The sequence below is a fragment of the Aythya marila genome, assembly GCF_965140915.1.
Source record: "Aythya marila genome assembly, chromosome: 2".
NCBI classification, from domain to species: domain Eukaryota; kingdom Metazoa; phylum Chordata; class Aves; order Anseriformes; family Anatidae; genus Aythya; species Aythya marila.
The window spans coordinates 145,154,073-145,180,299 of NC_139043.1; the positions used below are offsets into that span (position 1 = coordinate 145,154,073).

Consider the following 26,227-nt stretch of genomic DNA (forward strand, 5'->3'; position numbering starts at 1 on the left):
TGCTCAGCAAGAGCAGTCAGGCACTGGGACGGGTTGCCCAGGGAGGTGGTGGAGTCCCCGTCCCTGGGGGTGTTCAAGGAGAGGTTGGACGTGCTTGGGGACATGGTTCAGTGGTGACATTGGTGGCAGGGGATGGTTGGACCAGGTGAGCTTGAAGGTTTTTCCCAACCTTAATGATTCAGTGATCCCGTTCCTAGCATTTGTGCACTGTTTTTATGAGGTAGCTGCTAAAAGGGCGAAGCTTCCCCTCCCCCTTGGAAGAGGACTATTGCATTTCCCTCTGCTCTGCTGAAGATCCTGGTCACGAGTCATCCTAATGGAAATCTAGAAAGATACCATAAGAAATACTTGAACTTAAGTGTCCCGTGCTTAGATGAATTAATTGCAGAACCGTGGAGTTATTCTGTTGGTATCGTGGTCCAGTGTGCGTGCCAGGGTGGATGGGGAAGTATTTCAGTAACTTTTCTATTTGATTTCAGTTCTCGCCCAAGGCAGGATGGGGAATTTCTGAAATCTCTATTCAGAAGGCTTTCAGAAGACAGAACATCCCAAATCTCCCTGCACTCTGCATTGTTGTGCTATGGGAAAAGGGGACGCAGCAAAGTAAAGACTGATCCTACAGCTTCTTTAAGATTTTAAGACTCAGACATGGCACTGCTTATTAACAGCTGCCCATCCTGCCTCAGGTTACCACCATACAGAAAGTGTATCGTGTTTTAAGTGTCCTGCAGTGTTGTTTCTTCTCTCTGCCCTGCTGGCCCTTTCATCCAGGGAAACCCATTTCCTCCCACCAAACCACCATACAAGTTCAGAGAAGGTGAGCTGAGAAGTCGTCCTTGTGCTTCCCTAACCTGAAAATGGACTCATGAACCTGTGCCTACCAGAACAGCATTCGAGGCCAAACCACTGCTTGTATGGATAATTTGAAAGGTTTCCTTCTAGCAGACATGTGAGAAAGGGGTGGAGGATGCTTGTGTTCAAAATATGCTCAAAATATCTTCCACACCAGCATAGCTGTGACTGGAACTAGCATCAGCTGGTATAAATCCTTTGGTTGAAACTAAACATTGGCAGGTAGATTTGACCAGAAAATTAAAGGGGATTGAGGTTTCTTTCGCTTCTAAGCTGACCGTTTGGCAAACAAGCCCTCCTGAACATAGGAAACTGCTTAACAAGCAAGTCTGGAGGGAAGCAGGAGCTTGCTCCACGTGATGCTTCAGTCGTTTCGTTACAAGCATCAGGGTAGGCGAGCACAGTCAGAGCTTCTTGTATGCGCACAGCAAAACCATCTGTCTCCTCTCTGCATGCAGACTGGTGTGCTGAGCTCCTGCAGGACACGCAGAGGACACGGGAAGGAATCTGCAGAGGTTGGCACTGGTGTCTGAACAGCTACAGCGTCTGCGCCTCTCTTCACACATGCTGGGCACGTGCTGCTGCTTCCCCACTCCTCCAGGACTGCCGGTCATGCTGCAAAACACAGGTCTGATGAGTACAGCACTAAAATCCAGCAGGACTGTTAAGAACAAATCGAAAAGAACAAAAAAAAAAAAAAAAAAAAAGAAAGAAAGATGAGTAATCAAAGTGAAATGTGGCCCCCGCTCAAAGTAAAACACAAAGTGCAAGGCGCTCCCAGGGGCAAACCCGAGAGCAGCCAGCTGGCTGCCAGCGTGGATTGCGGAGTCCTCCAGGGCTCAGGGTTTCAGCCACCGGTGCCTCTGAGGATACCAACGTGGTCTGCAGAGGCTCAGTGTTGCAATGAGTGTGCCTCTGCCTGGTAAATCAATGATAGGGGAGCAATTCCTGAGCGCCACGCAGGGGGCCTAGCGGCTGACCGTGTGCTTTGAGGCAGAAGTCCCAGGCATAGCATCGCTTCTCTTCTTCCATCCTTCCTTCCTTCCCTGGCTCTCCCTTTCTCCCGCCTCCCCTCAGACATTTAAAATGCTCCTCGTGTCTTAGTTACCGAAATTAAAAATGTGCAACTTAAGGAAATTCCTCTGCCTTGTCAGCACTGGAGGTTTGCTCAATTCCTCCTGCGAGACCCGAGTCATCGGCGGAGCTGCCAGCGTGCAAATCCCCACTGTACATGAGCAAAGCTGTTTGCCTGAGCTTGCACGGTGTGGTTTGCTGTGGTGCTGTGAGCCTGGGCTTCACTTGGGAGAAAGCAGCTCTGCAAGAGGCAGCTCTGAGAGGGTTTGGAGATACAGGAGCCTGAACTGGCACAGCTGCTCCGTGTATCCTCAAGGATAACAAGCCACAGATGAATCTCTTCCTCCAGGCAGACGAGGTCTTACCCCCCTGCCAGCCGAAACCACCAGCTCAGCGGGTGAAAATCAGGCCAGTGGCACCGACGGGCTCTGAGAAGTTGCAGTCGCCGAGTTCCTGCGCATCAGCCAAGCCGCTGGAGCTGCTGGCATGAGCCTGAGCCAGCTGTGGTGTGCTGGGACCCAGCTCCAGCCTCAGCGAGCCGGGGACGAGCTCGTGTGCTTCAGCTCGCCGTCAGGGTGAGCCCGGAGGAAGCCCGGACACGCAGGACGGCCCAAACGACGGGCAGGAATTTGTTCCAAGCTTTTTGGCCAGGAAAAGAACACGCAGCATGGCAGGCAGAGCTCGTCTGAACCCCCACAGCCCTTCTTCTCCCAGCTCCCCAGCCTATTCCGAGGCGAAATTAATTCCAAAGAATTGCCCCCTGGGTTCTTCCAGGCGCTGTGAAACACTCGTACCTCGAGGGGTGAGCAGTGTGCTTTTTTTTTTTTTTTTTTATTTATGGACAGTCATAACGTGGGCTCTCCCCTGAAGAAAAGACGAGGAGGAGCTCTTTATGGAGCTCTTCATTTCCTGGTAGTGTCTTGAGGTGTCCTTGTCTCCCTCTGCTTATTGTCTCCTTCCTTTTATTGAGCCGTGAGTTCTTTGCAGCGCCAGCCATCCCTCAGCCTCTTTGCACGGTGCCAAACGAGGGGATGTTGCCCGTGATGGAAAAACAGCATTTCAGGTGAGCTCTAGAAAATCGTAGGCTGGTTTGAGATGCAGCTGCAGGTCCCAGGTGGCACCAAAGCCACCACAGCGGGCGGCGTCAGGCCCAAAACTCATCCAGAAACCTGAGCTGACTGCCTGCGACGTTGCTGCCTTGCAGGAACAGAGAGAAATAAACCTAATGAACGGGAAAACAACCAAGAAACCAAAAAGCTACGTCAAAGAAATGCACAAAGGGCTTGGGGATTGCCCTCGAGTGCTCCTCACAACTCGTGGGCTTTCAGCCCCGCTCTCCTTGTCCGTCTGGAGGCTTCCACACGGGAACACCCAAAGTGGTTTTTTTTGGGGTTCTCTGGTGCAGCTTCTGCACAGCTGGACAGGACCAGTCGCTCAGAGAATTACTGCCAGAGCTGACCTTTACTTTCACCCAAAGACACGAATCAGCTAGGTGAGACCACCAGTTTCTCCAGTTTCTCCCCCTTTTCCCATCTTTTTTTTCTTTTTTTCTTCTCCCAGATAAATATTTTAAGGTAACGCACATCGGCACCGAGACTGCAAGGCGACACGGACGGGAAGGAGTTAGTCACAGCGCTCACAGTTCAGCGTTTTTGCACTGGAAACACGTAGTCAGAGCTTTCATTTTACACTACTCGAAGTGCAACAAGGCATTGAACAGCCCAAAAACACCGTAAGGACTTGAAATTATTAAAAATAGCCGAGTTTGGAGCCACTGCCAAGGCAGCAACCGAAAAAAGGTAACTTTAAAAAAAAAAAGGTGCTTGTGTGATGCTTTTCCTGCCTCCCTCTGGAGCTGACCGAATCTCTGACAAGCATTTTTTCCCCTCCTGTTTTTTTTTTTTTTCACTGGACCGAGTGCAACTATTTGGGCAAACACCCAGCTGTGCTGACCGCTAGCGCTCGCCTCCAGGTCACTGCTTGGGTTCAGGGCGTAGTTTTTTCCGCGCTGACACAAGCCATGGCACAGGAACAGCTCTGTTGCCTTAAACCTGTCTTTTTCTTGCAGGGATCGGCATGTGGGAGTGAAGCCAGGTCCTGTGGGGACAATGGGGTCCCGAGCACCCCTGGCCACGGCACAGCGGCTGGAGCAGGACACCGCAGGTAGCTGGGGAGGCGAGGGAGGCTGGCAGAAGGCTCCTGGAGCTTCCAGAGAGATTTGGGGCTCAACAAAACGCCCACCTCTGGCACTGCCTGAGGAAAACACACGTTTTTAAACCAGCCCTGAGGTCACCCAGCGTGACGTCCAGTTGACAGGGGCTTCAGCAGGGAGGCTCCTGCTTGCCCCTACTCCTCCCACCCCAAATATTTTCAGTGTGGCAATAAAGAGCGTCTGCCTTAATGAGAAAAGCCCCGGGAACGTCCCTGCTGATAGGGCAGGAGAGTTAGCAGCAAGCTGCTGCCCCGACCCCAACGTGAAGCTGCCCTGGTGCTGGCTCTCCAGCCAAGCCACTTCTCCACTTGTATCGCCTCCGAGGCATCAATGAAATTCGGTTTTATGGAACAGGAAAAAAAAAAAAAAAAGCACTCGGCAAGATCCGTTTCGTGACATTTTCAGACAAACACCGTCTCTGGTTTCCACGCGGCCCTTGAAAAACACACACACTCAGTAAGGAGACGTTTATTCCATTATTTCTGGTTTCAAATTTTTTTGGTACAAAGTTTATTTTCAGAAGTCCCCACGTGATCCTTTCTTCTACCAGCTTCTTGTAGGATTTTTCTATCTCTGATTTATTTTCTTTATCTGTTGAAGCAAAAGCGGTAATTGCTACAGAAAGCAATAATGGCAATATTACAAATATTTTACAGCAGCATCCATTCATCTCTTTGCCTCAAAAAAATAACAAAAATAAATCCAAAGACGAGATCCATACCGCCACAAAGGCTTAGGTTTGTAGTATCAAGAAGTATGCTGCGTTCCCATATATGAGTTGTACAAGTCCGGCACAACTTTCCAAGTTTGTGCAGAGCCTGATAAATAAGACACAGAAATATCAGTTACATTATACTGTTTCTAAGAACTTTTACTCTGTAAAATGTTTGGTCACTCCAAGCTATAAGCTTAATCACATATCAAAGAACACAGGCAGTAAAGCCCATCTTACTAGAACATATAGGATTAGGCCAAACAAAATATAAGAGGACAAAATCTAGTGGTCACTGAAGCCTCTTCAGAAAAGGTCTAAAACAGAATGTTTCCATTATGTATCAGAATAAAAATGTACTGTATTAAAATTTGATTTTCTTTTTTTCCTTTTTTTTTTTTTTTCTTTTTTAAAAGCTGTCTTTTAATCAGTCTTCTATTTACAGTGCAGAACTTCTGCCAACTGCAGTAGTTTTAACTTTGGCACAACACTAAGTTCCAATCCTTTTGAGTATTCAAGTCCTGTGTGTGTCCAAATATGTTCTTGGTTTCACGAAAAGTTTAGGGCCCATTCACAGTTAACCAGTTCTCTTGAACTTTTTCAAGAATTGCTTCCCCTTCACCACGCTGGGCAGCTACAAAGGAAAGACACTGTAAGCTATTGCATCACTCATCAGAAACGCTTCATTCTACACGAGAACAGCATCGCTGCTTCCGTTAACAACAGCACGTACGCCAGACATCACACAGACTGCTACATACCGGACACCTTCTAAAAACCTTGCTGGTCGTTAGTGAATCGTCTTCCTCATACTTCCAACACATTAACAACGCATTAACTTAGCTTCATTTCACATGTCAAACAGGACATTTAAATATATTGCAATATATTATAGGAAATTGCAAAGCTCCATCTTTTCTGTAAACGAGACCGACACCTGTTAACTCTCCTGTGCACGTGAAGAGCGGTACCTAGTGCCACATTTTCTGTACAATATAAAGCCTTCCCAGTAGGGCAACTCCTTTTAGTGCATTTCTGTACAAACGGTGAGCATACGTGCAGGTAACCAACTAGGCAGGATCGGGAACGCTCCCGTAAGCTGGGACTGGAGGCAAGGGGAACACGGCAAAATCAGAGCGGAGCGCTCGCGCTTGGTTGTTTCGTCTCCCAAGTGAAGACTTGGCAGCTTGAATCTTCTGTCATCCTAGCAGATTCGTTAGGGTAAGTTTCATGATAGGTATCTGGTATTGGATAAGCATAAGGAGACGCTTTGATCAATTGGGATACAAATATTACGTCTCAACGCACTTTTAGGTATGCACAGTCCAATGCTCGGATGGTAACACTCTCTAAAATACTTTGGCAACCTGACAGCCGTATTTATGCCACAGTACTCTAACCAGGACCAGCTACGTTATCCGCCACTGGAGTGCCAGCTGCTCTAGAGTAAGGAACAAAATCCAAAAGGAAGACCTCACGCTTCCCCACGCGTGCCATCAGGGAGCGGAGGCAAGTACCATCGCTCACACAACGGAAACCCTCCAGAGACCAGCGCTGCCACCCAGCCAGCACGCTGCAAGGTGAAGATTCGTCTCCCCTAATTCCAGACATCTCTAAGATCGGTGTCTGCCTGCGAGCCGCCTGTAACAGCCGGCGGGGTTTGGGGCACAGTTCCTCTGACCGGCTGCAGGCGTTGGGGATGAGCAGCCTCGCACTCAGCCAGACGAATCCCCCCTGAACTCAGGAAAAGTGCTACGGGATCCTCAGCCACCCCCCAACATTTTGAATGTTGTGGTAAGGTGTTTTGTTTTTTTTTTTTTTTCTACGAGTATCCACTGAAAAAGTGCAGATGCCCTTCACTGCAGCAGGAAAAAAAAAAAAGACAAAAGAAAAGCTCAGACCATTAGGCTTGAAAATACTGTCAGCAACTGCCCATGCTTCAGAAGCTCCCTTTTCACAAGTGGGACAATGACACTGAAATTTCCACTATTGAGTGTGTACAAATAACTCTGGAGAGGACTTTACTTTTTTTTAAAACCTCACCAAACCTGCCCCAGTAAGTTTGTGTCACACCAAACATCTTTATCCCAGTGCATCAGAAGCTCGACGGGGAACACAACAGGCAGAACCCAGCACTGCTCAGGGCAGGAACCGAGCCCTGCACTTGCCTGTCCCATCCCCGACACGATTATCCCAGGCGTTCCCAACAACTTCCAGCAGTTTTACTGCTCCCTCATCGCTAATTCCTCATTCCTACCGAACGCAGGCAAAAGTATTTTCGAATAAATAATAAATTAAATCAAAGACAAGTAACTACATTTCATTGCACTCTACTTTTGTGCCTTCGGGTGAGGGCGGGGATATTTACTAGCACAGAAGCTTAAGGGTTATCTTCTCTCCTTGGGAGATAGGAACACAGAGAGGAGGTGGTGGAGGACACGGTTTGGGGCTGTCATATTTACAGGAGCAAACGCTGAGATCCGATTTGGATGTACAGCGCCCCGTTAAGTGCAAAAGGAAAATGCTCCCCACCTTACAGCTTGGTTCCGCAGCAGCCAGACTTGTCAGAGTTACTGCTGTGCTTTCACTTCTGGGGAAGATGCAGGAGGAGAGTGTCTGCAGCTTGGGGCTTTCTAGCTTACGGGACTGCATCGGGCTTTGAATCCCTTTGTATGGGCTGCAGAAATCCTCTCTCTGCTCCGAAGGAGAAGGGAGAGCATTCGCCTGCCTCGGAGCTCCTTGGTGGGCAGGAAGACAAGGGGCTTTCACCCCATGTCAGCAAGCCATGCATTAGAGAAATTATTTCATGTCACACGTGGACATCGCGTGAATTTCCTTACTGATGACCAAAGTTACTGCTAGAAACCATATTGCACATAACGCTGTGAAAAAAACACTAGAAATGGAACTGGACAAGGATCAGAAATGGAACGGCCCGGCTCACTGCAGTGTGTTAGAGATAATTCACTGAATCTAGTCATGGGCTACCAGCTATCTTTCTTCTGCTTTCAGGTCAGAGCTGGGATTTCTGCGTGCTGCACACGAGTGACTGCAGCGCTTGTTCAGTGCTCGGAAGAGCGCAACGTGCGGTGAAGCAGCACGATGCAGGGACAGCGAGCGCCTCGGCAGCTGCCTGCCTTCAGCCTGGCTTTATCCGAATCCCAGAGACAACATTAACCAGCACCAGGTCAACCAGGTGATCGGATCTAAGACCAGATGAGATGAATCTGGGCTGACCCCCTGCCACCAGCACTTCGGGGCTGCCACGACCAGGGGCTACAGCCAAAGCAGAGCATCCCTCGGCCTCCAGCATGCCGCCAGCTCCTTCCAGTGCTCCTCCCACCAGCTCTGCTGCAGGAGCCTCTGGGAAGCGTCTCCCACGGTGCAAATACACCCGTGCTGTAAACATGAAATAACCTGGACTCTTTTTTCCAACTAAAATAGCAGATTGTGAGTGGTAAGTGCATACAGCCGGTGTTCTCAGGACTGAACCCACACAGATTTGTCTCGTCCTTGGCACAAATGAAAGGTTGCATCTAGCCTAAGGGACAGGTGGGTACCCTGCACCTCTCATTACCCGGCCCCCAGCACCTGGTTTAATTTAAGTTCTGTGTTCTGCAAAGAGATGAGACGGGCTGTGAATGCTGTTATAACAATATTATGCAACGCGAGGAACTGTGATGTTTGCAGCAGTTGAAGATCTGGTCCAGCACACACCAGCCATCCTCTCTGACCATTTTACTCAAAGAAGACGTCCAATCCAACTATATTTAGTCTGATAAACAATGTGTTTCCTCTTCCTGCCTTTCTCAGACCAGATGTGCTAAGGCCTAACACTGTAGCTGCGTGTTAGTTAACAGAGCACTGCCAAAATGGAAAATTTCCCAGTAATCATACAATTAACTTGGATCTTTGTATTATTTTTTTTTGCATCTTTTAAAGAAGGTTAGATTTAGTGATAAACTAAATGCTAACGAAAATCAAGATGCTTATCAGGTTGCTTGGGTGCTGTTTTTTGTTTGTTTGTTTGTTTTTAAATTAATTCTGGCTCACCCCTAAGGTTGAAGGCAAGTCCAGAACTCGCTTGTTGGAGGCATATTCCCAAGGAGTTTAAGGATTTGCTTTAATATTTCTAGAAACTTAAAAATAGCATCTCTTCCCCTACTAGTTCTGTCCTTTCCCACCCATCAAGCATTGATTTCTGACCCTGTGGTCCCAGTGGAGCTTGAAGCTAACGCAAATCTTTCCTTGATTTTGTGCTATCCCCGACAGCCTCACCCACCCCGTCACCTGCCAAGCCACAGCTCCCAACCTCCCGCAGCAGCCCGTGCTGGGGAGGCCAGATCCTGACCTCTCTTACACCAGCTCACAGACATTTGTCAGACATTATTCCCTCTCTTGTTCTGACCCAGGTTTCAGCCACAATCTGGCAGGAAAATCGCGTTTAATATGAGCTCCTCTGCTTCGGAAAATCATCACCGAAAAGATTTCCTTGGTCTTTTGACAGTTATCACAACAAGGAAGAAAGAATAACTCTAGATTAGGTTCTTGGAGATGCGGAAACATCAGGACACGTTTTCTCTATGCTCATCTTTCCCTCACAGATCAACAGATGCAAATGCCTACAGAGAAGAGGTCGACAGATTTGGAAAGGAGATGGCTAGCGTGCACTCTGTTAGTGCCCATGGAAAAGCAGACAACGCTGCTTACAGCAGCACCAGTTCATTAGCATCTTTAGACACCTAAATATAAAGCAACTTACCCCTAAAAAATGCAGACTGACAGTGGTACGGACACAAACTACTCTTCCTTGGAGTACCACTCCTCTACAACACCAGGTATCTGCCTAAACTTCTGTGAATTTGGCCCCCTGTTCTTAAGTTGGTCATCCAAACGCTATGGAGACTTCATTGCCTCGAGACCATTTTTTCTTTTCTTTTCCTTTCTTTTCTTTAAATATAAACACTCATCCAAGACGCAGATGCTCCCTATCAGATTCGACTGCTCCTGGAGTTCAGGCAGATCGAACCATCCCTATCAATACGTGTGCTCACCCCGCAGCCCTAAGAGCGACCAGCACAGTGGCAAGCTCAATCCACAAGGCTGAATTTTAGCTTAAACTTGCACGTGAAACATTCAGCCGGGCTATCGCTAGAGAACAAGCAAACACCGCTGTGTTTATCGTGCCTAACCATCTAAAAGCCACATAACTTCATTTCGTTTGAGAATTATAAAGCAGGTCGTTGCCACAACTTACTTGAAACCCTTTCTTACTAGCACCTGAAGACGCTTTTCGCCTCTGTCTCTGTGTATTCTTACACGACCGTAAGCAACGCTGACCCAATGGAAACAGGCAGGTTCTGCCTTGTGTTCACCTTAAAATACAGTGTAAGATTTCAAGAAATTAGTCTTTTTAGCTAGAAACATAAATACTTTTCTTACCATTTTCCAACAAAGTAAAGAATGCATAAGCTAAAAATGAATGTTGCTATCAACTGCATCAAGTCTGTCAGGCATTTAAATTAAATTGATGTAGGATACACTGATTAAATTTAACGAAAAGCATCTTCTAGCATTAAACTCGTTCAGTTAGCTCATAATTATCAGCAAGAAACATTTCAGCACAAGCTCTGTAAACCCAAAACACTTTGAAGATATGCAAAAGGTGCAATATCGCCTCGTTTTCTTAAACCAAGCAATCCTCACCCCTAGGTTCATTGGTTCCTTTGTCACACTTTTCCCCTTCTCTTTTGTTTTGAATCCTTTCCTTAAGAAATAAACCCAGGCCTTGAAACCTTTCAGGTGAAGTGATGTTTGCAAAAACACATCCTAGGTTTTTGTATTTTCCTCCTTCGCGAGCAGGCAATGTTCTCCTACAACAACAAAAAAATATGCGTCTGTGGTGGTTTGTGGTTTTTTGGAATCAAACAACATAAGGCAATGAAATATTGAGAAGCAGTCATGTGAATGATGAACCTTCCCATCGGTAACGCGGAAGAGGAGGAGCTCAACTGGAGCTGATTTGTAACCCCATGTCCTAGGCTGGGCCTGAGGATGTCCACCTCTGGTAGCAAGGAAGCAAACGCTGGCCGCCTGCACGGGTCGCATCTTGCCCGTGTTCTCCCGGGTGCCAGGGAGATGCTTTGCAGGTGCTTGCTAAAACCGAAGGCCAGGAAAAATGGTTTGGCTCTTCAGCATCAGATCAAACCTAATTCACAGGTTTTTGGCTCCCAGATCCCAAACTGTGCGTCAATCGGATTTGGAGAGTTTACGCTTAACATGTCGGGGCGGTTCCCACGTATCGCTATCGTCTGTTTCTTCCTCGTCTTCCTGATCTTCCAGCGTTTCGTCTTCCTCCTCGTTCTCCTCAAAGAGCTCTATCCCAAGTTCTAACCTCCTTTGCCTTTCTGCAAACCACTCTCGGACCTGCTCATACCCCATGTGCGATTTGGCTACCAGTTCATCGAGGTCTTGCTCGTTAAGGAATTTGTGCTTCATGTAGTAGTCCTTCAGGATCGCTGTTCCAGTTTTGAATTTTATCACCGACACGCCTCTGTCCCAGCAGTTTAACCTCTTGCTCCCCCGAGGCCTCCCTCGAGGCCTTCCTCTCCCCCTCCCTTTTGGTCTTCCTCTCCCTCTCTTCCTCGCGAAGCCCTGCCCGTTCAGGCTGCCCGCGTTGGCGCTCTGGTAGTAGTAATACCACTTCAGCCCACCGTTTTTCCAGGCGTAGCGAGTATCACCGAACCAGCTCACAATTTCTGACCTTGGGAGCCCCGTTTCCTCTGCCAGCTTGTTGTACTCTTGCGGGGACGGCCACTGAGTACGGACAAAGGAACTTTTGAGCATGTGCAACTGCTCCGGGGATTTTTTGCCTATTTTGCTGGAAGCGGAGCCCCCCGATTTTGGTCCCGCTGCTCCGTCTCCCACAGATGTTTCTCCAGCCTCCTCTTTTGAGCTGCTGGCATTGCTCTCGTTCACGTCGGCTCCCTCTTCCTTTAAGACATTCGACTTCCGTCTTTCTGTAAACCAGGCATCGATCTCCCTCCTGGTCAGTTTGGTTTGGGCTCTTAACCTGTTCATCTCCTCGTCTGTAAGGACGGGGTTATTAAGAAAACTCGCCTGGAGGACTTGCAGCTGTTCAGCCGTCTTCTCCTTGAACTTCTGCGGGGTGAAGTCGGGAAATGCACCCCACGAGGACTTGCTCTGGGGAGCGGCTCCCGTTGGGGACTCGTTCATTTCGTCACTCGAGTCAATAACAATGGTGGCGCACGAATCGCTGTTGAGATGAATCCCGTGGTTATTCTTCGAGTTCCTCTGATTGTAGCGCGTGTCACTGAACCACTTCTTGATCTCTCCTTTAGTCAGGCCCGTTATTTTCATAAGCCGGCTGATTTCCGAATCTTGAGGGAACTGGTTCTTCAGGTAGCTGACTTTTAATTCTGCCAGCTGTTCCTTCGTTTTTTTGGCCCGCATGCCGAAGGAATCGGGATTCATTAGGGCGGTTTCGTTTTTGATCGGCTGAGGGGCAGGCACGGCAGCTACCTGCTTGGTTTCTGCCACGGGCTGAGCGGTGTGGATCTGACTCTTCTGCAGCTGGGTTTGGTTTGGGACTCCTGCTACAGTCAGAGCTATCGGGGCTGTCACCGGTAAGGTATTGGCACCTGCGACTTGAGTGAGAACAAGGCCTGGCTGACCGACTATTTGGCACGTCTGTAAAATCGAAGGTAGCCCGTTGCTAGCGGCAGAAATGTGCGCTGGGATGACGGTGATCGTCTGCGGCACCGTGTGCACCGTGCCATTGAATTGCTTCCTCCTCGCTTCCTCCACTTCCTCCGGCGTCCAGCTCACACCGTGCTTCAGACGCTGGGCAGAAAACCAGATTTTGATCTGCTCCTCCGTGTACTTCGCTTGAGTGGAGAGCACAGTGATTTCTGACATGGTCGGGTACGGGAATTTGTTGTAGGTGTTGAGCAAAAGAGGGTTGTTGTCCAGAGCGGTGTTGTAGGTCGGAATGCTATTTACAGGGATCAGGACTTTGGGGATCAGGTTGGAGTTCTGCGGAGCTGTAACAGCCGTGATGACCTGTGCCACCCCAGGCTGAAGCACCGGCGCTGGGGTCACCACCGTGCTCGTCACGTCTGCTGCGCTGCAAACGGCCGAGTGGCTCGCTTTGGACTCGGAAACCGCCGGCGGTGGCTTCTCTCCTGCTTCTTCCGAGTTTGGCTCATTTTCCGTTCCCTTTTCTTCACCAGGAATGTCATCGATGACGTTGTGGAAAACAGCAATGCGTTTGGTTTCGCTTTTGTTTTTCATCATCTTCATAATGGGCGTCTTGCTAATGGAGATCCCCGACGAGGGGGCCTCGGCAGGGTCAGCCTGCTCGGCGTTTTCTTCTCTAACAAAGCTCCCATCGAAAGTGAGGTCGTTGACAGTCTGCTCGAAGATTGTCTGATTGTTACGCTTCACCATGGTCAGTTTAAAATTCTCCTCGCCGGGGTGGTACTTCAGATTGTGTTCTGAGAGCGCGTCGTATCTTTTGGTAAGGAAATTGCATTCCACGCAAACGTAGGACGAATTCAGCACGACGTTGGGATGTTCCGAATCCACGTGGAAAGTAAACATGTTGAGATCGGGAGTCTGGAAAGTACAGTATTTACACTCGTAGCCGCCTTCGACTTTACTGGCGTTCTTCTGATTGTCTGAATCCACGCACTCGTGCGCGTCCTCCTCGCTCGTGGCGCTCTCTGCCGCGGGGTTGTTCTCTGCCGGCGCCGCTGCGGGCGGCCCTTCCTCCACGTCCGACACCGTCCCCAGGTCCGGATCCTGCTCGTTGGCTAAGACCATGCACGGCGTTGTTGATTTTCGTTTACTTGCCATGCCTGTTCCTGTGGATGCGATACGGACTGGTCAGCTACAGGCTTAGCTTCAAGCTCTTCTGCATCAGTAATAATGGCTTTTGGTGCTTCAAGTCAGTTCTGGTAACGTCTCAACATTTCTCCCGTTAGCAGCTTTTCTTGGGTAGTGCAATCGGATTAAAAAAAAGACAGTTGAGGATGAAATGTTGAGACACTGCTTTAAAGTCCACATCCACCACCTGTAGCAAAGAAGAGAGTGAAATTAGTTCGATTTAAAGGCTGACTTCTATTCTGCTACATAGCATGGCTTAAGGTAATCCAGCCCCTTAGGGTTCCGTCCACCACTGTTCACCCCTGAAACCAGCAGACCCATTCCAGGAAGAGATCCTCACAGCTAAGGCAAGAAGGACAAATTCCAACTCAGTTATAGCTGGGCTACTGATTTCCCCTGTTTCCTTTCTAAAAAAGGCACGTTTAGCCTATTTTTCTGCTTCATTACACACAGAGGGACAAGCATGCACAGGGCCTTTCTCCCCACTTTGAAATGAGGCAAAAAATGCCTTTTTAAGGCGCTCTGACAGACAAAAGATGAGTGTCCTTTCCTCCTAGCTCCCCAAATGTCATTTTTCAAGTGAAAGCCAATCCCAGACCAATAAAAGTTGATTGTTAACAAATGGCAATTAACTAAGATCTGTTTTCTTGGCTCTATGCATTAATGGGGACGTGATTGATTATGTGAACTCTACCAGAGGAAAAAAAAAAAAGGGCATTAAAAAGTGATATAGCAAGCAGAAGCCAAACAAAATTATGTATTTTCTATTCAGAATTCCTTGTTCACTTCTAAGAAAAACTAAAGAAGTACCAGCCCAACTTGAGGCCTGCATAAATTCAGAGAATAAATAAGTTCTTAAATAGCACAGACTGGAGTGAGTTGTATCCCACTGGGACCACAACTAGGCTGTTGGAAACGATGCACCAACTTCTGCAGTGGGTTATACTCTCTGTAATAGTTTTCGTCTTGAAATAAAAGCAGGCGCTGATTTATCGTACAAGAAATCCCACAGATACATGAGTCTGTAGACAGTGGAACATTATCTACTGCCCAGAGTGCAAGAGGAACATCCAAGCAGCAGCTTCAGAAGGTTTTTGGGGTGTGTAACAGGTTAGAAACAGAAGGCCAGCTTGGATCTTGACAAAATCTTGAAAGAAGAGCAGTGTAAAAGGAAGAAGTGCAGCTTAAAGAAACGAGAAGGAGAAAATAAATACTATTTCCCACAGTAGGGTAACACAGCCCTTTATTTTTGATTATGGGGCCAGCAGAGGCTGTGGCTAGGAAGGAAGGCAAATAATTCATAACTTCACCTTTTGTCTTTAGGCAAAAGACAAAAATCGCTCATCCGTAGCTATCACACAGTGCTTTAAAACTGGGGCTTACTGCACTTTGCTGCAAAAATCCTCCCCAAGTGCCTGGAAGTGACCCTCCGAATCTCTCCGCACTGCTCCTCTGCCTACACCCGGTGTGTGCCACCCAGGACGAGGGGCTCCTTATGCCAGGGCTACAGTTACACAGCATTAAGGACACCGCCAGCGCTCCATAAATCTCCGGTAATCATCATTCCAGGGTCATAATTATTTCATAGCGCTGGCGCTGAAGGGTGCCCTTCTTCAACAAGCCACCGCCAGCCGTCTGTAAAATTGCAGAGAGGCGTAAAGGATATTTATTTTAAAGCATACACAAAGCGTGCGCTGCAGACCGTCTCGTTTATCTTCACAGCGAGAAAGCCACGAAGCCCAGCTAAATGGATCCATTTGTCTCCCTGCCCGGAGGGACGAGAGGTAGGGAGAGCATCAGTAACTGTGCCACTCCTCTGCGGGGCTGGAGGGCTCTTCACAAAAGACAGGCAACTGCCAAGACGAAACGTTGGGCAATTCTCCTGGGGAAGAGCTGGGTGGTATTACCTAATTTTTCTGCGATCTTGAGTAAAATTTCCGAGATGCCAGACATGCCAGTTGTCACAAGCTCCTCAGCAGCCAGCGGAGCTGGCTGGGGTTGCAGTTTGACACGACCGGAGGTGCAGCAGCACTCACTGTTCTCAAATCCCAGCAAAGCCAGATGTTTGCAGCCCTTCCCAGCCCTCCTTCCTCTACAAACCTTCCAGAAGCCCCAGTACCGGTTACTGATGGGATTGCTGCAGCTGCAGCACGCTGCCTGACCACAGTCTGTCAGCGTACCAGGGAATTACAACTCACGCTTGAGCAGTAGATCAAAGCAATCACGCACACCCCCAGTAGTTAAGTTCCCCTGAAACACCTCTCCTCTTCTGCTTACGAGGATGCCGCTGCGACCTTCTCGTTGGTTTTGACTTCAGGAGGCTTTGCAGCATCCAGCTGCAGGAGGCTGACTCCACTGACAAGGAAGGAATGTAGGTTTGCGTGGGATAACTTGCTTTTTGACAAATCCACCTGTCTTAAAAATAAACTCTTGTTGTTCTCTAGGTGCTTACAGGCTCTTTTTAAAGCAAATTCTTCCTGTATTTTTCTGGGAACAACGATTCCGGGAACTGATCTGTAATTCCCGGCGTGTTCTCCCCCTCATTTCAGACCAGGTTTTATGTTTGCCTGCCCCATCTCCCCTGAGACCACCCCTCATCCTCCACAAACTCCTAAAGACTGCCACAAGTGGCTCAGGGGTCGCTTTGGCTTGTCCCTTAAATACTTTTGAGTCAAATACAGGAGCAAAGATTAAGATATAATGCAGAAATTCAGTACTCTGAGGGTGGTGAGGCCCTGGCACAGGCTGCCCAGAGAAGCTGTGGGTGCCCCATCCCTGGAGGTGCTCAAGGCCAGGCTGGATGGGGCTTTGGGCAACCTGGGCTGGTGGGAGGTGTCCCTGCCCATGGCAGGGGGCTGGAATTAAATGGTCTTCAAGGTCCCTTCCAACCCAACCCATTCTGTGATTCTGCAGTAGAAGAATCTGGAGGAAAAATTCCACGTAGCTGCACTTCATCTCTCAAGACATTCGCTACTACAATGCCCTTTTGTAATTTTACCTCAGATCTTCACACAAGTGACATTCCTAGTACAACCAGCCCACGAAATGGATATTTTCCCAGGGAAATAAAACCAAACTAAGTGCAGGCACACCTTTTCAAAGGCCCTGAAGCTTATATTTTATCTCCGAGCACGCAACTGCTCAGGACTCTGCTCTTTAGAACATAAACAGTTCATAACACCAATTCATTAGTAATTTTATTAAGACATGCTTACTCTCCAGAGTGGAATTCAACACTTAAAAGCTGTCTCAGTAGCAGATCTGGATACAGATTTATACGTTTCCTAAGTGCTGCCTCTTTGATTGAAGTTTCAGGAGGAAAAGATATACGGCTGACAGCAGAAAGCAAGTCAAAGAACACGTTTCTAAAGTTTTGCCCGCCTCGTCCTTCCATGCCCCAAGCAGGAGGAGCCGATGCCACAAGAAATGAGACTACAGAAAGCGTTCTCCGCGTGTTAAGGTGCTTTATGAAAAGCCATTTTTCCCTGCTTGCTGTATGACATTTCTGTGCAGCATGCAGGAAAAAGGGAGAAAAATGCAACAAAACCCCAAACTGAACGTAACTGGAAGGATGTGCCCAAGCAGAGTGGCTCAGGAGGGCATCGCTGCTCCTGACCCCAGAATTTTGAGCAAATCTCAATTTAAACCTAATTTTCCCTCACCTGCTCATCCGGGCAGCTCCACTTTACATGGGCAGCTCTTGGTTTTTGGAGCTCGAGCGTGTTTAATTCAGGAGGTGAGCGCCCAGTGCTCATAGCACCTGACATCTCCACGTCATTACTCTTTAAAGGATCAGGCCTGGCCACGATCGCCGAAGCAAACGTTCACCTTAGCCAGCAAAACGGTGGCAGAGTTCAGAGATGGATTTCTTTTTGCATAGTTACAGCTCTGTTTTGTTTTGCCTGCTGTGCTGTTACACAGAAAAACGGGGAGGAAGAGGAAATAACATTATTGACCTGAAAAGATCGTGGAGCGCGTTTTGGGTTGAATAAACATTTAATTCAACCCCCAAAATATTTGTTCCATATTGGCTTTTAAAAACCGTAGCGGTAAAAATTGATTTCACTTCAGAAGCTGTTTATCAAAAAAAGTTTATCCTTAAAACACCAAAACAAAAGGTTTTGTTCCCCCGGGATTTCCTCCCTTAAAACGAAAATCTGGCACAGGCACCGTTTCACAAAATGTTCCTTTCCACTTCCATTTTTTTTTTTTTCATTTTTTATTTTTTTTTTTCCCTAAGCTGAAAAAAAATCTGCGGAGACCTCAGCTTTCCCAGGCCCCAGCGTAGGGCTGCGAGTACAAAACCTTCCCTTCGCCTCGGGAGCTCAGTGTCCCCAGGCACCTCTCAGCTGCCGCAGCCCCGCAGATGGTCCCGCACCACGCCGGGGTGACAGCCCAGGCAGAGGGAGGAGGAGAATCCATTTGCCAGCGGAGGTTTAAAGCAGCAGGAGTGACAGGCATGAAAGCCCGTGGAGAGCGGGTAACAAAATATCCTGCAAATCCTACCTTGGATACAAGGAGGTGGCGACAAACTCTGACTCATAATCCTGCCAGTTCCTTCGCTTTGAACAGCAGAAGGCATTTGTCAGACCTCGGGCTAGATCCTTGCCAAATTTCAAGTTGCAAGTCAGAATTTCAAACTGCAAGTCAAAAATGTGACTCCGGAGCTGACGTTTGATTGTTTTGAAGGTGCCTCCTGCTGTCACACATCGGCTTTACACCTGTAAGCTGAATTAAACCACAAAACCAAAGCAGAAGTCACCTAGAGCCTACTGGCAGACTCTCCTAGAACTGGGGAGATGAATTTTTTTGGTCGATGCTTGCAATTTCTTTAGGATGTGCCCTGACCTGATCCAAGCAGCACAACCCTTGAGTTTCCCTCTCCGTATGCAGGGTGCTCGGTCCCTGCTGAGCTTCTGCCAGGAGCCAGGAGAGGCTCTGGGGCTACTTTGGGTCTGTCTCCACGTCGCTGCTCTCGGCCTGCTCCTGGAGATCACTCACGGCTTTTGGGGCAGGCTGATGGAGGAGTAGCGGCACCTCCACACCGGCTGGGGACTGCAGGCAGCTGTCTGGAGAGGTCGAGGAGATCTGCTGGCAACTCTGAAGGAATTTCCGTCCCTGGAAGATTACAAAACTCGGCAAGACCCAGACCAACCCGATCTCATTTCAAAGTTAACCTCGCTTTGAGCAGGAGGCAGGGCCAGATGACCTCCGCAAGTCCCTTCTATTCTTTTTCCCCTTACAATCTGGGGATGTTTCAGCTAAAAAGGAGGGCAGAAACACTCTCCGCAGGTCTCCACCACGTAGTAAAACAGCGCCGTGTACCCGGTTAACCTCTGCAGCCAGCAATGCATTTCTATCTGCAGCAGTGCCCTGACCCCAGCCTCTTGCTGAGCTCCGTCCTGTGCTGCTCGGATGCTCCCGCTGCTCAGACCCGGGGGCTGAGAGATCCACCGGGCCAGCACAAGCCCCCAGCTCACTGTCAAACTTCACATTTGGCATCTTTCACTTCACCAGCGCCGCCGGACGAGGAGCCCAGCGATGCCTGACGCCACTCCGGGCTCACCTAAACATGGGGCTGGAAATTCAGATTCAAAGCAGCGAAGCTTTTTCTTACTGAAAGCACAGAACGAGTGGCCATCGGTGACTAACCTTACAGGAAGGCATTCACTTTGTGTATGCTGCAGTGAGTGAAGACTGAAGGCGTTTTCTGAATGACCTAAGGAGAGTCCTCCCCGAAAAGCAGGACGGTTTATTGTCCATGTAACATCTCCTTTGAAGGTTCAAGCATGAGCTCCACCAGGTTTAAGATCTCAAGACATGGATCTGTCACCACAGAAGCAACACATTTCATCTACTAAGCCTAAATACCATATTTTGCCTCCTCTGTAGGTTTAAAAAAACACGGTCATGCTTGAAGGAATGCATTCTCAGATATTCTACGTATTTACAGTGCTTTAATTAATACCACAGACATGTTGTGCTGTTTAGGGGAATTTGCAATTACATTTTCATTTCCAACCAAACACAGCCTGACACAAATTGGGAGTAACAGGAACTAATCATCTGGAAGCCGGGATACGCATCATTCGCCATTTTCTAAGAAAATGACAAAAATATAAAACCCCAGCAGTCTGAGAACGTGAGGCCTGATCAAACAACACCCACAACTATGATTTGTCCTTTTAACTCAGCAAAAGTCTGCAAACTGCCACAGTAGCAAACGAGGAGAAGGAGTTGGTATTTACAGAAGTTGCAGCTGAAGATTCGGATAAACCATTCGGATTGATGCTCCCTTCCTGCAGGTTTAAGCTGCGGTCACATCGCCTATTTCAAACCCTTTTGATTTCTACCAGTCACCCCAGATCCCACCTATTTTGCACGTTTTCCAATCAACGAATTCGCTACCTGATTTCTGGGGCAGAAGAGCAGGCCTGGTGAAGAGGAGCACGCCCGGTGCCATTATTAAATCGAATCAAAAGCGTCCAGGAGAAGCCCGGGGTGTGGTACTCACAGGGAATGTTTGCGAGCGGCCAAGTTCAGCAGAAGAGAATAGGCAGGCCTGGAAGCCCAGGGGAACGAGATGCATCTGTTGTTGTAGGCAGCCCCAGCAAAATGTTACAGCTTCACTAGCCTGGGGCATGATTCCCCCCTTCCCTTTTGACAGCCAAGTACAATATTAGCTTGCCTTTTCTTTTCTTTTTTTTTTTTTATTATTATTTTTATTTCTTTTTGCCATCATCGGGCTGAGGCCGGCTGAGAATATTTTGTGTCTAGACTAATAAATGTTTGTGCGGATTTTGCAAGAGCGGCTTATGGGAACAGAATCCACTTTTTGTTTTCTGCTGGAGGAAAAAAAATAAAATAAAAATAAAGGAGGAGCATTAAAAACAACCGAGCACCCCCGTGCATTTGTTTTCAATTGCATATTACGGTGCTGCTATTTTATGTGCAATCAATACATAATTTGGAAGAAAAAAAAATGCTTTTAAAATTCAGAGCTATCCCTGAGCAGCTAAGGTTCTCTTGGAAACTGAAGGAGGAGTCTGAAATTATTGTTCTTTTGTTTGCATCCCCCAGTGGGAAAGGCAGCACACAAGTAGAAACCACTGTGCTTTGAGGCGGCATGAATCATTAAGAATAAAGATCAGCCCCCCCCCATTTAAACATGAGATATTAAAACTGAATCTAGGACAAAGGTAAACTACACAGACTCCTTCCTTCCCAGGCAGTCAGTGGGTTAAATCAAATATCAAAGGGGCAACATCAACCTTATCACTTCCTCTGCCAAAATTAAAAAAAATAAATAAAGATAACTTCTATTTTGCCTGCCCCGACCCCAATCGCATCGCCCGAACGGGTGCAAACTGCTGGGATCTGTGAGGGCCCAAGCCTACATTTTCCCTTTTTCATATTTGTTGGAGGAGGGCGGGGTATCTCCAGATGAAATGGCTGACCGAGCTTTTTATTTCCTCGCTTTGGGTGGAAATGACTGAATCTTTCCAGGCAGCGGAGCAGCGCTCGGCCGGCTCCCTCGGCCTCCCCGGGTGGGAAGAGCCCTGCCGGGAGCAGCCCGCGTAACCCTCAGATGCCAGCCCCATCAGGATGAGGTCCAGCAATGGGATGTCGGCTCCCCTAAGTGAGGACGCATCCTCTCGAAACACGTACACAGAGATTTAAATGAGAGATTCCCAAGAACACCTGCCTGTTCTTTCAGCAGGTGTGCGAAGAGTAAATTCATTTGACTTCATTCCTCTTTTTCTCAACTCTCCCCTCCTTCCTCCAGAAGGAAACAACCAAGCAATATTAGCAGGGCCTTCCTTTTCCCCTGGTGGAGTCCAAGAACTCGAGAATAGAGAAAAGCGACTTGTCAGGAATCAAGTTTAAGAAGAGTGTTCATGGACTGCGAGGTAAAATACCCGAAGTTGTAATCAGAAACACAACTTTTCACTAAAAAAAGCTTCTTTCCATTGTAAATTATTCCAGTTAGTGAAATAACAAATTAGTTCTCTGCTCAGCCACAGCCTCCTCCACCAAATTTAAGTAAAACCTGCAAAGAAGTCGAAGTTGTAAAACATTTGTCAGATGCAAGGGGCAGCGTTGCGTGGGTTAGCATCACACTCGGATGCCCACAGCACCAACAGGTGCTTTCTTTCCCGAGGCACCAGCTCCTCCAAGAGTTCCCCGCATGAAGAACTGAAGAAGCTGCAGGCAGGGTGAGCCTTCCTCAGTCCTCATCCTCACAGCGAGGAGTACTGGGGACGGGGAGCTGTGTTTTGGCTTGCTGAGAAGCAGAAACCCCCCAAATTTTCAGGCAGGCTCCGCTCAGCTCCCCTTGCGACTGCTGCTCGGGACACGACCCTGCCTTGCTCAGCACCCTTGACTCCAGCAGGTGCTGCTGCTGGCAGCTGCCCTATGTATACAAAAAAAAAATAAACCAACATAGTATTTTCCTGCTTTTAAAGTATATCCCGAAGATTTACTAGGAATTGTGACGTTCTGCAGAAGCCCACAGCTGTAACTAAGGTTTGTGGGGTGTAGAGGGGCTGGGGGTTAAACAAGGCCAAGAAGAGCCACACCTCCTTCCCGGTTGTCTCCCCTGTACTCTTTTTAGGACATCCAACATTCCCAGGTCTCGTTTTGTCCCAGTGACCAAACAGGAGCCTGGCACTCATGCACGACGCCTTAAAACCTCTACAAACCGTGTGCCTAAGTCACAGCACTCATTATAAGCCGGCAGCTCTTTCTGGTCTCACAAACTATATGTGGCTCGAGAGATGCTCTGAGGATTCAGGGCGCTGACCACCTGCAGCCTTTGCCAGAACCATGACAAAGTTCAGGAGCTCCCTGCTGGCTCCAAGGCTGGCTCCAGCAGCGGCTTCAAGCTGTGGGTCAAGAAGACCAAGACACCCAACGAGAACCTACAACACCAAGTGGCTTTCTGGAACGGCTCCAAACACAGCTGGAAGCCTGTTTTTTTTTTTTTTTTGGAAGTGAGCTCTTCTGGACCTGTTAGGTGCAAGCAGAAGTCAAACTTTCAAAGCGTGTTTGCATCATTAAGCTCTCCATGATCTACCTCCAAGGTCTTTTAAGAGCTACTAGCAACATGTTCAGAGTTCTTGCCTGTTTTGCCCTTCATGTTCTCCCACAACAGCAGCCGTGCGCTCCCTTTGGGCTGACTTCCAGAGCTGGGTAGAAAGGATCCCCTGGAAGCAGAGATGCTGCTTTATGCAACACCTTGCAGCTCGCTGCACTCTGAAGGGTACGAGAAAAGAGGTGAGTGGTCCTGGTGTGGTTCCTTCCAGCTCTCAGAAAGACAAGAGAACTGGAAATGAACCATCAGCCAAAGGGAGGCATGGCGCAGCGTTACGAAATGCCATCTGGCTGCTGCAGGATAAGGAAATGAGGCATTTTTGGTGGCTCCCACCTCCACAGAAAAAGAAACAACTGTTTATGCAGCAGAGTGGTTGGAGTATTTCAGGAGGCCCTGAGCTACCCCAAAAACCAACAACGAAACCACAAACCGAACCCAAACCAAACTAACATGATGGACTGCAATAAAAGATGAAAATCAGAATGAATACTACCAATGACAATAAAGATGTTGAAAACTTCACTCATCACATCCCTTGTGTAGACTGCAGGAGGAAGCACCTTTAGTGCCTGATGTGACAGTGTCAGAAAGTTAATTAATAACACCACAAAACTGGATTCCTACGAGCACACACTCGGCAAAGGTGATACAACTGGCAGCAGGACTTGAACACTGATACTGGTACCTGACTGGGAAATAGCGAGGAAACAAAGGGAGGAGGGGTAACGGTGCTATCCTGAAAATTGCATCACTTGTTTACAAGTCACCGGCAACTCCGAGGCAAACCATCTCGGGCATTTATGGATCAGTGACCTCACGTCTCTGGCACAGGACGGAGAGGGAATACCGACCGTGAGTTCACAGAAGGGAACAGCGCGTCCAGGCCCTCCTGCACTCAGCCAAACGTGGCCAGAACGTCCCCTCCCCTCATCACCCCAAAACTTATCATGGAGGACTTCTATTAAACAGACCCCAAAGAGCTCGTTCTGTCAATTTTGCAACAGGCTCAGGATTTCTGAAAATTAGAGAGGCTAATTTCATAATATAAAAAAACACTGCATCTGGCACAGGGGAATTCTCAGCTAGACTTCAGCCTTGAGACACAAAGAGAAACTGACCATAGAAATAGAGATTGGCCATAGCTCAGCCACAAGCGAGTATGCCTCGGTTATATTTATTACGTGCAAACAGAACTAGAAAAACAGTTTACACTGACTTGCTGCTTTAGAAGTTGGTTCCATAAAGATGGAAGAAATTCTCAACTCAAACTTGAAGAAAGCATCAGACTTCAAAACCAGTCGTAGATCTTTGAAGTAAGACTGTTATGAATTTAGAAATCACATCCAAACAAAAAGATCATTTTTGTTAATGGTAACTAGATAAAAAAAAAAATTAATCCTGTCCCTCAGGCTTTGTAAGTGACTGGGGGAAAAACAGCTCAAGGATAGTAATAAGCCTAAGTGAAACACCACAAACTGCTAAGGGAAGCAAAAGACCCAAGGAAACAGCCTTTTTGGTACATTAGGAACAAAAGGAATCCTAACAACAGCACAAAGTCCATCACTTGACAGAAATTCTTCAGCGTGGAGAAATTTACAAAAGGCAGAACAGTTCAAAAGCCAGCTCTAACAGGCTCCAAGGACACATGGACACGCAGCGATAAACATCGTCTTTCCCAATAATAACCAGCAGAGATAAATGACAACAATTACAGCTAGCAAACGGAGCGCTGGATGCAGCTGAAGCAGGCACAGGTCATCGAGGGCTTGGCAAGAGAAGAGAGAGCCCAGGAGAGCCACAAGAAGCATTAAAGGAGTAGGAAAGCCTCACAAAGAGAATGCGTGCCCTACCTCCAAGTGTTATGTCCCAAACTTGTCTTTGTTAAACAAGCACAGTGCACAGGTGCTTTACCGAAATGCAAAGGGCTTTTTGGCTGGGGAAAGCTAGGAGGACTGCCAGACCAAAGTTAGCAGTCACCTCGGTTAGAAAAAATGGCACCTCCTTCTAACGAGCTCCGGGGAACCCAATTAACAGCGTAACTGGAAGAGGCTGCCTTGCTGGCAATGTTTAAAGACGGCAACAAATGGGTTTTGTACATGATGTCTGCTTGTTCGGGGAGGTTTGGACTTACGGCCTATGGTATTTGGGTCCTGGGCTTTGCCTCATACAGGTTGTTCTCCACAGCTGGACCGGGTTCCTCAGAGCTCCCACCAGCTCCTCGTGCGTGCAACCCCTCTGAGCAAACACCACCACGGCACAGGCTGCTCCTGCTCCTTCACACCAGCAGCGCAGCTTTCCAAACTCCCCTCTCCTCTCCCCCTCCAGCTCGTCCTCACCTCAGCACTTCCACAACAAAGCCCCCCCCTTTGCACGGATCGCCGTGCACTTTGACAGCCCCGAGGCGCTCTCCGGGCCGCCTGTCCCGGCTGGGACCGCCACCTCAGCCTTGACTCACCCTTCAACGAAGCCAAACTCCTCCGTCAAGCCTGACGGGGAGCCCCAGCACCTACCGGGCAGCGCTGACAGCCGCAGCCTCTCCGCTCCCTCAGCGCCCCGCCGCCGCCTCCATTAGGCGCCTCGCCCCGCCGGGTGCCGATCTCCAGCGCCGCGCAGCACCTGGGGGACAGCCGGGCGTCAGGGCGGCCCCCGGCACCCCAAAAACCCCCGGCAGGGCTGGGGACATGGCCCCGCTCCCCTCCCACCGCCACACCGAGCGTGTGTGTGTGTGTATATAGAAAGGGGGGGGGGGGGAGCCCGGTCTCGGCTGGCTCCGTCCCGTTTCAAGGCACGGAAAGCGAAGTTGCTCGCCCTGCCCGTGTGCCCCCCATCCCCCCCGGCTCTGTCACAGCCTCGTTTATCCCCCCCCGGGGGCCGCCAGACAATGAGGAGGAGGAGGGCGACGAGGCGGGGCGCCGCCGCCCCACCGCGCCCCGTTCCCCCCTGACGGAGCCGGGGAAGGGGTGCTCGCAGCCGCCCCCTCTCCTCAGGGCCGGCCGGGGGAGCGCCTCGCCTTCTCCCCGGGGGTCTCCCGTGGCCGCTTGGGGTCGCCCCCCGCAGCCGCCTCGCCCCCCTCTCCTCTCCTCGCAGCCCCGCCGCCTGCCTCCTCCTCCGCCGCCGCCATTTTGCGTCTCCGGGAGTCGTCCGCTGCCGGCGGGGCGGGCGCTGAGCCGCCGCCGAGTCCCAGCTCCGCCGGCCGCCCGGGCCCTCGCCTCGCCGCCCGCGGCGCCCACTCGCATCCTCCCGGCGCCTCGCAGCCTCTCCCCCCCCTCCCCGGGAGGCTTTGAGAGCCGGGGAGGGCCGGGCAGCGGCGGGCCGCGGTGCCTCAGCCTCCCCCGGCAGGGAGCGGGGCGGAGCCGCTCCGCCCGGCAGGCGGCGG

General features: G+C 49.2%; 1 protein-coding gene across 6 annotated transcripts; it reads right to left on the reverse strand.

The window, feature by feature from the left end:
* Positions 1-304: 304 nt before the first annotated feature.
* ZHX1 (zinc fingers and homeoboxes 1) lies at positions 305-25,984 on the reverse strand. 6 transcript variants are annotated; one of them, XR_014317018.1, is made up of 4 exons: positions 25,952-25,984; positions 25,362-25,467; positions 10,557-13,944; positions 305-1,467 (listed from the first exon to the last, which is right to left on the reverse strand). XR_014317018.1 is itself a non-coding variant. In XM_082754683.1 (3 exons), exon 3 carries the CDS (start codon positions 13,725-13,727, stop codon positions 11,100-11,102), a length of 2,628 nt encoding a protein of 875 aa, XP_082610809.1. In that variant the 5' UTR covers positions 13,728-13,944; positions 25,362-25,467; positions 25,952-25,984; the 3' UTR covers positions 4,989-11,099. The 6 variants fall into 6 exon arrangements, 2 of the variants coding, with proteins under 2 accessions (XP_082610809.1, XP_082610810.1); XR_014317019.1 differs by lacking the exon at positions 305-1,467 and adding an exon at positions 4,989-5,484; XR_014317020.1 differs by lacking the exon at positions 305-1,467 and adding an exon at positions 4,989-6,091.
* Positions 25,985-26,227: the final 243 nt, after the last annotated feature.